This window comes from Populus euphratica, unplaced genomic scaffold (genome assembly GCF_000495115.2).
Source record: "Populus euphratica unplaced genomic scaffold, PopEup_1.0 scaffold1.1, whole genome shotgun sequence".
Taxonomy (NCBI): Eukaryota; Viridiplantae; Streptophyta; class Magnoliopsida; order Malpighiales; family Salicaceae; genus Populus; species Populus euphratica.
The window spans coordinates 1,551,682-1,561,302 of NW_011499845.1; the positions used below are offsets into that span (position 1 = coordinate 1,551,682).

Consider the following 9,621-nt stretch of genomic DNA (forward strand, 5'->3'; position numbering starts at 1 on the left):
TAACAAAAATCAAAGCAATCTTCTCAGATAAAATGGCTGCTTAAACTCAAACTTGGCAATACATTACTATAGGTCAACACCTATGAAAATTAAAATTGTTTTGGGCCTTAATTCACCCAGTGGACAGAAATCAGAGGATCTGAGCAGCTGTATTCAATTTCTCTGCTAAGCTGAGCTGAGTTCTGGTGATGCTTGACAAATACAGCAAGAGTAAATGGTCCTGTAAGAACAAAGAGAAAGCAACCAAATAAGAGTTAGATAAATAGACACAAGTGAACAAAGCAGAAAACTACTCGCAATGCAGCAGTAACATGCCAACAAATTGTAAATGACAATCAAATGATGAGAGAACTAAATTTTGAAAATAGAAAGAAACAAAGCCTGAATTCTTATCATAAGGTATTTATGAATGGAGACAATGGTGCAATCATTTGGAAACGTTGTTCCTAGCTACAATCATACGGAAATAACTCAATCTTGCCTGCACGTTGTCATTTACAAGCTTATCAAACACGGGTGGTGACAGTTTGGGAAGGGAGGTGACTGTATCTGATATAAACCACCCTATATATGTTATTATCCGGTGCAGCACGCTCTTCCTAAGAAGAGAACCAATTATTATCTTAAGCATCAAGGAGGTTAGAACAAATGAAGGAGTGCCATCATACTCACCGCCACATCATCAACATAATTGTACACGCCATCAATTAAAGCTAGTAGCAGTTGCAGAGAGACTTCCATTCCTTCCAAATCACTTGGAATTTTGTCAGCCATTGTGGTCTTCAAAATGCCAACTGCAATGATGACAAAAATCAGTTAAAACTTCGGATGCATATATACCAATCTAATATATGAATATCAAAAGATTTGGTTTCAACCACCATTCCACAGACAGAACTACAGATATTATACAATCATGCCAAAAACAATATTGGAATGCATAAAGAAATAACAACAGCAGGTGGCTACGTACAAAAGATACAATGTGAGGTTGAAGGAATTCAAATTAATTGTTTAAATAAAATATATGTATATGCCATGATCAGCGCTGATTATTTCAGCTATAGCCAGCAAAGTATAAAAATAAAATCCTGGTTTTACACAAAAGATAACTCTAGCTTGAGGAACGAGAAAAAGAAAATGGTGGGAAACTTGAAGTTTACTGAGCTATTACCAGCTAGGCCCTTAAGATGGAGTTAGTAGCATTGTTACCTTTCATAACTTGAAATACGAATTTATTACAGTAACATCCTTTCACGTCAATCCCCTTCACCACACTACAATTAATCCAGCCAACAAAAAAAAAAAAAAACAAAGAAATTAAAGACTCCGAGTACTATCTCAAAATGTTTAAGCAAAATGTCAGAACTAAAAGCCTAGTCTATCATCGACTCCCTAAATAAAATAGAAATCTTAAAAGCCCAAGTGTATGTAAATGCACAGAAAACAGAAATGAAGAATTCATGAAATATGCATACATCCAACACGCTCAGCTTCAACCAAACGAAGATCAAGAGGAATTCCTTCAAATTATGCTGCAAGCGGACGGTCTCCAAGAGACAAACTGACAGAAGCATGAGCCTTTATGGTACCCTCCCCATTCGTGAATCCTGTATCACCCGTCAGATATTGAATAGGGTTTGGAAATTCTCTACAATAGAAGTGATGAATTAATGCACTACCGCCAGTAACTCCCAACCCGGTTGAATACCTGCAGAAGCACAACAGCATAACAAATTTATTAATCAAATTCAAGCGATGCAAAACACTACATTAGCGCAACACAACCAAAAACTTGTCATAAAATTTCGTTCAATAGTGATTTACACAAAGAAAACCAAAAAAATTGAGGAAGTTAGTGGGAACAAGAATTACCATCCAACAATAACTTCCTTGGGATTCACTTTTTAACGAGACAGTAGCAAATTATGATGGTAATCAATATCCAAAGCCACCTGCATCCAATTTAAAAACAAAAACCAATGCAATTATTATTACAAAAAAAAAATGATAAACTAAAAATTGACCGAAATTACAAGTAACCGTCTGAGACATTACTAGCAAACATACATTTTAGCTGAGAAAAAATGAAAAATCAGTGGAGAGATGTTTGAAAACCTGTTCGGAGGATTCGTTATGAGGGACATCATGAGAGTTACGGATATCAACTGAGCCATCAGGTAATAAGGAGCCAGGGAGAGTGCCAATGACGCGTTCAGCTTGATCAGGCCGCCTAACATAGCAATCGCAGATGTTGAAGATCACAAGAGGATGAACTTTCGCGGATAGGGTCACTGAGAGCATCTCCAATGGAGAAGCCAAATGAATAGTCAAAAATAAAAAATTAATATTTTGGCTTTTCTTTGTTTGTTTTGCATACTCCAATGGAGAAGCCAAACAAAATGCTAAAATGCCTTTTCTCTCCCACAAATGCTATTTCTACATATCTCTTTAAAGAGCCAAAACCAATAAAGTGGAACCACTAAAAAAATAGACCAATTAAATGTAGACATGTGGAAAAAAATAACATTAAACAATATTAAGAAATAATAAAACACTTATTTTTTTCACTCCAATATAAATGGCTCTTCAAATGGCTTTTTTCCATTGGAATAGATATGGTAAGATAAGCTATATTTATACTATTCAAAATGCTATTTTATCAATTTAGCTTTTCAAAATAGCATTTTGGATTGGAGATGCTCTGAAGATGGCGTTGCGAATTGGATGACTGTTAGCTGCGTGCTCGCTCGCCACCATTCTCCGATCTCGATTTGATGCAAAGAGAGGGCGAGAAAGTGAGTATCAGGGTTTTGGGGAAGGGTGGAATTTGGCAGGGGTTGTTGAATTTGTCGGATTATTGTCTGCGTACCCAAGCAGAACAAATGCTCTCTCGGTTTGACTTTCTGTTCAGGTTCATGAATTTCGAGAGGAAATTGTTTTTATTTTTACTTGTTTTAGAATCAAGGAAAATGGCCTTGTAAGAATCGAGAACCATCAAGCATGTGTTTCAAACATTAAGAATTTGTTATGTGGACCATTTCATAAAATACGTGAGGTTATCGTGGTTGGCATCGCAATTGCTGTATTTGTTTTTCTCTTGGCTATATCTGCACACAGAAGTAGTGTTGTTTGATGCAAAATCCCCAATGCTAAATTCTTAGCAAATTATTTTCCTGTATATTGTTTTGTTGATAAAGAAAGCAAAACAACAAAGTAAATGTTATCAAGCTGTAGGGTCATGGGGAAAAAAAAAAAAGAGCTGGAATTGATCTGAGTTTGTTTTTATAACAATAGGATTCAAACCTCTTTTATTTTTTTTAAAAAAAGTTTTTTTTTAAGCTATAAATACCATCATAAAACAGATCACAATTAAAAAAGAAGTAAGCCCAGATGATAATACATACCGGTTATAAAAAGGTTGAACTTTTTAGGCCCAAACTCTATAGTTGCCCCTACACCATGCAAGCCTGAAGGGAGGGAAGGGCTTTCAAGTTCCAGGGCAACAATTTCAAAGTTTCAACCATGTGCAAGAACACGGTTGAAATTTGAAATTCTTTGATCGAGGCCTCTATACCCACGACTCCAATAGATCCTCTAGTTTCAACATCTTTTTATTGAGCCTGTTAAACCCCGAGTCTTACCCTCCCTGTAACATAAAACAAAGAATTCAATAAAACTTTTGTTTGCCGTGATGTTAATGTTGAATTATGTAAAAAGTTCCTAATCCTCGAGATCTTGATCAATGGGGTTCGCGACCTAGTTTATGGAGATAGCCATTTACGCTCTCGAACATGAATCTTTTGAGAGCTAAGCAAGCGATGAAAGATTACATTCGAACAACGAAATAAAATGCGATTCGACAATCCCATTCTCAATTCCATGAGCGTAGGGAAGAGTGAATCAAACAAACTAAATCTTCATACAGGTTCAAAATAAAAAAATAGTTGTTTATTTTTATGTTTTAAAAGTGTTTTTATAAAAAAAAAATATTTTTTATTTTAAAGTTATTTTAATATGCTGATATTAAAAATAATTTTTAAAAAATTAAAAAATAATAATATTTTAACACATTTTATAACAAAAACAATTATAAAAAATAATTATTACCACACTCTCACATATCTATAATATTACCATATGAACAAAAGTCTACATGCACATTAGAGGCTTACATGGTAAGGACTTGGGATCAAGGGGTTTGCTTCCTCTATGGTTTCAGGTTCGAGTCCTTGGTTGCTCATATGAGCCAACTAGAAGCTTACATAGTCGTTAACTTCAGGGCCCGTGGGATTAGTCGTGATGCGCGTAAACTGGCCCGAACACCCACGTTAATCTAAATACATGGACGTTAGAGAAGAAGAAGAGTGTCGTCCTCCTCATGCACATTAGAGAAGAAGAAGAGTGTCGTCCTCCTCCTATCAAAGAGAATCTTCAAAACATGAACCACTCCTTATATGAAAGGGAATCTTCAAAATATGAACCATATAAAATACTAACTGTTCTATAAAATTAAAGATCACGACACTAAATAGTGTTTTGCCCTTGAAAAAAAAAATGTTCATAAATAAGAGATAGCTAGTGAAAGAGGGCTTCAAGCCCTACCAGTGCAGAGAGGGGAGGCAATAGCACACCAAAATGCATTATGTGAGATAAATGTGATACTGGACGGGTTGTACGTAGATGGAGATTCTAGCTGGAAAAAATCAAGCTGCAATAGTTGACAATGATTTTGTTTTTATTCAGAATATGGAATCGTGTGAAGAAAAAAAAAACACGATTAAAGACGTGCAATTTATATTTTGACATTAAATTTGTTTTCTTAAGGTTACTTATGTTGTGGATTCTATACTTAGAAATAATGAAATTAATTTTAGTATGATATGAGATTGTTATTCATTTCGAAATATTAAATATTATTATTGACGAAACTATATATAACTATAGATGTCGTGATTTTAAACTAAGATGTTCCTCGACAATATAGCTAAAGACATCTCTAAAAATATATAGGACCCCGTTGTTAATTAATATTTTATTTATGATATCGCAAGAAGCTAAGTAAAAAAACAATTCCTTTCATGTATGGACTTACAAATGTATTTCAAGAATTAGATGGGAAAAATTATTGGTACCTTACTAATTTAATAGTATTTTTTATTTAAAAATATATTAAAATAATATTTTTTATATAACACATCAAAACAATTTTCAAATTAAAATATTTTTAAAAAATTGTTTTTGTGAAATGTTGTTTGACCACATTTCCAAACAAAAACTAAATAGGAGAAATCATGAAAGTCGCGCAAAACAAATACTCTAAAAAACCATCCAGGTGAAGAAGGAGTGAGTTCAATTTTCATGATGAGGGAGATGTAGATTCCTAGCGTGATTTATTGCAAACTATATTCAAAGTGTGATTAATTACTCTATATATAGTAAAAGATATCACTATTTTACTGTGCAAATTCATTTCACTCTTCTTTACTAACGATAATAAAAAAAAATGGCCTAGTGCTCAATGTGTTGTAAATTGTGAATGTTTTTACAGTGAATTACAATAGTTCAGTGACTCTTTTATTTGTATCTAAGTTGACTCGAACATCGCTCAAAAGGCAACGCCTAGTGGCAAGCTAATTGAAATCACGTCGAGATCCCACCCCCTTTTCTTCTTTTTCCTTCTGTGTTCTTGACAATTAATGTTTCGAGTTGAATTGCTGGCTTTAACTGAAAAGCAAAGACCCTCTAGTTGCAAAAGGAATGTCAAACTCATTTACGAAATTAATAAGTTTATTAATTTCCTGTTCAAACCACTTTTGAATCTAACCAAGCTTCCCGTGATTTCATTAGCATCCAAGGGGGCGAGAGCACGTTTTATATAAAGAAGATGGAGATGTTAAATGGAAGTTCACCGACGGTCACACATATCTCACTCGAATGAACCCATAAATGCCATAGCCAACACAACTTGCAAGAGCCAGGCAAGAAAGAATCCATGACCGGCTGGACGTGATAGAAGCGCTCCCAAGAAGATGAGTGTGTGATCGGCGTTATGGTAGCTCTTTTAGTAATGATATATCCATCGATATACAACCACTCTCATCTTCTGTCAGTTTCTTCGTCCCTTTATCAAAATTCCACCCCCGGAAAAATAAGTCTTGAGATCTGTAATCTAGACCAAGGATCGTGTGTCACGTGGCTGCTAACTTATAGCTTTTGTGACCGGAAATGATTAGAACCACTCCCTTATTCCAGACGAATAATATCCTTGTATCATCATCTTCTTCTATCATGTACGTAATCAAACTTTTGCTATCATATTTAGTGCTAGTTGTAGGAGATGTTGGTTAAAATTTATTTATTTTATTTAAAATTTATTTTTTAAAATATTTAAATTTTTCTAATATATAAATATTTAAAATAAATTTAAAAAATAAATGGGTAAATATACATGCAAAACGGACAAATTGCACCAAGTCGATTAGAGAAGTCTAGAACACCAAAACTAGAGGTGTAGGTTCGGTCGGTAACATGAAAATGACATCCCACAATTCATATCCATACAAGCATTGAATATTACTGACGCCCACCCACCTCACTTAGGATGGGCCCCATCAGCAAAACCCCTCAAACTAAAAACAATGAAGGAGAGGAGCCCTTGAAGAAAAACATTACTATTATTACATTACATGCGCAATTGGGATGAAAAGGCCCTTGAAGAAATACACGTCACTGTTATAGCACGCGCTTACTTATAGGTACATATGCACAAAGGCCAACACGGAGAAAATGGAACAAACTGGGCTTGATTTTCATCTTAATACATCATCAAATGGCCAAAAGTAAAGCATCACAATCAGCACTTCTTGAAAGGAATGGCTCTGATCACAACCTGGTGGTAAAGAGCTGCAAGTGCTGCCCCAATGAAGGGGCCAACCCAGAAAATCCACTACATCCAACAAAAGAATATGAGATGGATGTCAAAAATGGGTACAAATTAATCTTTTGACGACGCAAAAAATGGAAATCTAACTGGCTGGGTAAGCAATTGAAGACTTACGTGATCATCCCAGGCGCTGTCCTTGTTGAAGATGATTGCAGCACCCAGACTCCGAGCTGGGTTGATCCCAGTTCCTGTAATTGGGATTGTGGCCAAGTGCACCAAGAACACAGCGAACCCAATTGGCAGAGGTGCCAAAATCTGACCATACATATTTTCACCATCAGTAAATTCCATGAAAATGAACAAATAATTGATGTAATTAATCAACTAATTGGGAGTTTTAAGTTTGCTGGGAAGAGAGATGCAGGGCTTACCGGGACATGGGAGTCTCTGGCACTACGCTTGGCATCAGTTGCAGAGAAGACAGTGTAGACAAGAATAAAAGTGCCGACAATCTCAGCACCAAGGCCATCACCTTTGGTGTAGCCATGAGCGACCATATTGGCACCACCATTATGCATCTCGTAGTTTGCTTTCCCGTAAAATCCTTTCACCACACCAGCACCGCATATGGCACCAAGGCACTGCATCACCATGTAGAACACGGCCCTCGTCAAGGACAGTTTCCTTGCTAAGAATAGCCCAAAAGTCACAGCAGGATTTATATGACCACCTGCAAGTACCAAAATCACATCACAAATTAGTTTTTTCGAAAAAAAGGGGTCTATTTTCTTTACTAGAACCATAAATATCGAAACTAAAAATTCATGTCAGTTGTTTTTTTTTTTTTAAGACCTGAAATTCCTGCTGTACAGTAAACAAGAGCGAAAATCATCCCTCCAAAGGCCCAAGCGATCCCTTGAATCCCAACCGTTGTACACTTAGTCTGGTCCTTAACCACACCCATCACAGTCAAAACGGTGATGTACAAAAACAAGAAAGTGGCCATGAACTCTGCAATCCCGGCCCTGTAAAACGACCATGAAATCAGTTCGCCTGGCTCAAACAATGGTGCCGGGGGTGGCTCCTTGTAGTCCTTGTCATCTAGGCTCTGAGCTGCCGTGCCAATTGGCTGCCTCTCATTGAACCTGTTAGCTCCCAATCTAACATCTTCTTCTTTGCCCTCCATCTCTCTGCTGTTTTTTTCAGCTCAAACAATGCAGACGCAGTATTAAGTACTAACAATGAAGGAACTCTCTCTTCGGTTGCTATCTAGTGACCGTTGGATCTCTGTTGAGAGTGAAGAGTGGTTCGGATTGGGGGGTTTTATAGGAGAGATAGTAGTCTAGTCAGTGTATTTAATTGAAATTTATTTTATTTTTTTCTGGTAAGTAAATTTAATAGTTTATCTCATGACCGACCAATCATTTTTCTGAAGCTATCTTGATTTCTTATTTTGTTTCGTTTTTAATGAATGAATTCTCTTGGATTTTTTCGTCGAAAATGACTTGTTAAGAACATGAAACGACATTGTGCATAGTGGATTTCATAGCTGGCACAAGGGTGGCCGCACACATGTATAATGATGATGTTGATGAAACCACCGCCCATCTTTCAATAATGGAGAGTGTCTAGGTGAAGTTTGGCTTTGAAACGAAAACATGGATATCTCATGCGGTTTGGTAACAAATTTGAGTATAACTATCAAATTATTTGCATTATTGTTTTACTCCGGCTAGTTAGCATCTTAACTGGTGTAGTAATCCCATATCCTCTGTTGGTGCTTGGTAATGATAATTCATTACTTTGTGAGATCCTAGAGGCCGGGTGCTCAAACGCTACAAATCTACAGCGCCGTTGATTATATGTTCGTGAGTACAGTATTATTTATTTTTTAATGTGGTTTTTTAGAAATATATTAAAATAATATCTTTTATTTTAAAAAATTAATTTTAATATTATCCAATCAAAATAATCAATAATATGAAAAAAATATTTTTTCTAAATAAATTTTTATAAAACTCCATTGAAAATACAATTTCAAATTAATCGTGTATGGAAATGATCGAGATTTGTTGATGTTAAGTATCATTATAGAGGAAAAAAGAACTGCGTCGTTAACTAGGAATGACCTCGTTCAGTTTCATTTCACTATAGAAATAATAAAAATGAATGGGTCGGCTCCTAATGATGGAAACATCAATACATACTCTATTCTTTTATGTACTTCATGATGTGAGCAAAATAACTCGTATTTGCTTGCATCATGAATCAAGATTTTATTAATATATTTTTATTAAACATATTATTAAATAAAAAAGTATATACATAAATATAAAATTTTCAAAATACAAATATAATCTAATAAAAACATATTAAGTCTCGTGGTACATAAACTCAATCACGATTAGACTTTTGCAGAGCATCAAACTTCATGTGATAGGTCTCATGCTAATTAGACTTGCATCCATGATTAGGTTTTCTCTTAGGTATTGGGTCCAGCACTGGCCACACCTAATATTTCTGGCCAAACCTGTTATTTCAGATTTTGATAATACATTAAATCTTGAGTGTTGAATTGACGCAGGTTAAAAAATCATAAAAATAAAATTATATTTTAGTTTATGTTATTTATGAAATGATAAAATTTATAGAATATAAAATATATAATGAAATCTTTAAAATAAAAGTTTAGAAAATTTGTTTTTGCTGTTTATATATTTTTAAAATATTTTTAT

General features: G+C 35.0%; 1 protein-coding gene and 1 pseudogene across 1 annotated transcript; both read right to left on the minus strand.

The window, feature by feature from the left end:
• On the minus strand, window positions 1–2,486 carry LOC105137894 (eukaryotic translation initiation factor 3 subunit F-like; annotated as a pseudogene).
• Window positions 2,487–6,532: 4,046 nt separating this feature from the next.
• LOC105137964 (probable aquaporin PIP1-2) lies at window positions 6,533–8,203 on the minus strand. The gene is made up of 4 exons (XM_011043966.1): window positions 7,739–8,203; window positions 7,318–7,616; window positions 7,061–7,201; window positions 6,533–6,949 (listed from the first exon to the last, which is right to left on the minus strand). Exons 1-4 carry the CDS (start codon window positions 8,070–8,072, stop codon window positions 6,857–6,859), a joined length of 867 nt encoding a protein of 288 aa, XP_011042268.1. The 5' UTR covers window positions 8,073–8,203; the 3' UTR covers window positions 6,533–6,856.
• Between the last annotated feature and the right edge of the window lie 1,418 nt (window positions 8,204–9,621).

What these genes read in the sequence shown, in the direction of transcription:
- LOC105137964 (XM_011043966.1), bottom strand. Translation starts at nt 8,072, where the DNA reads ATGGAGGGCAAAGAAGAAGATGTTAGATTGGGAGCTAACAGGTTCAAT. An exon ending in CCAGAGACTCCCATGTCCCG is followed by an intron (nt 7,202 to 7,317) that starts GTAAGCCCTGCA and finishes ATGTATGGTCAG; the next exon opens with ATTTTGGCACCTCTGCCAAT. An exon ending in ACAGCGCCTGGGATGATCAC is followed by an intron (nt 6,950 to 7,060) that starts GTAAGTCTTCAA and finishes TGTTGGATGTAG; the next exon opens with TGGATTTTCTGGGTTGGCCC.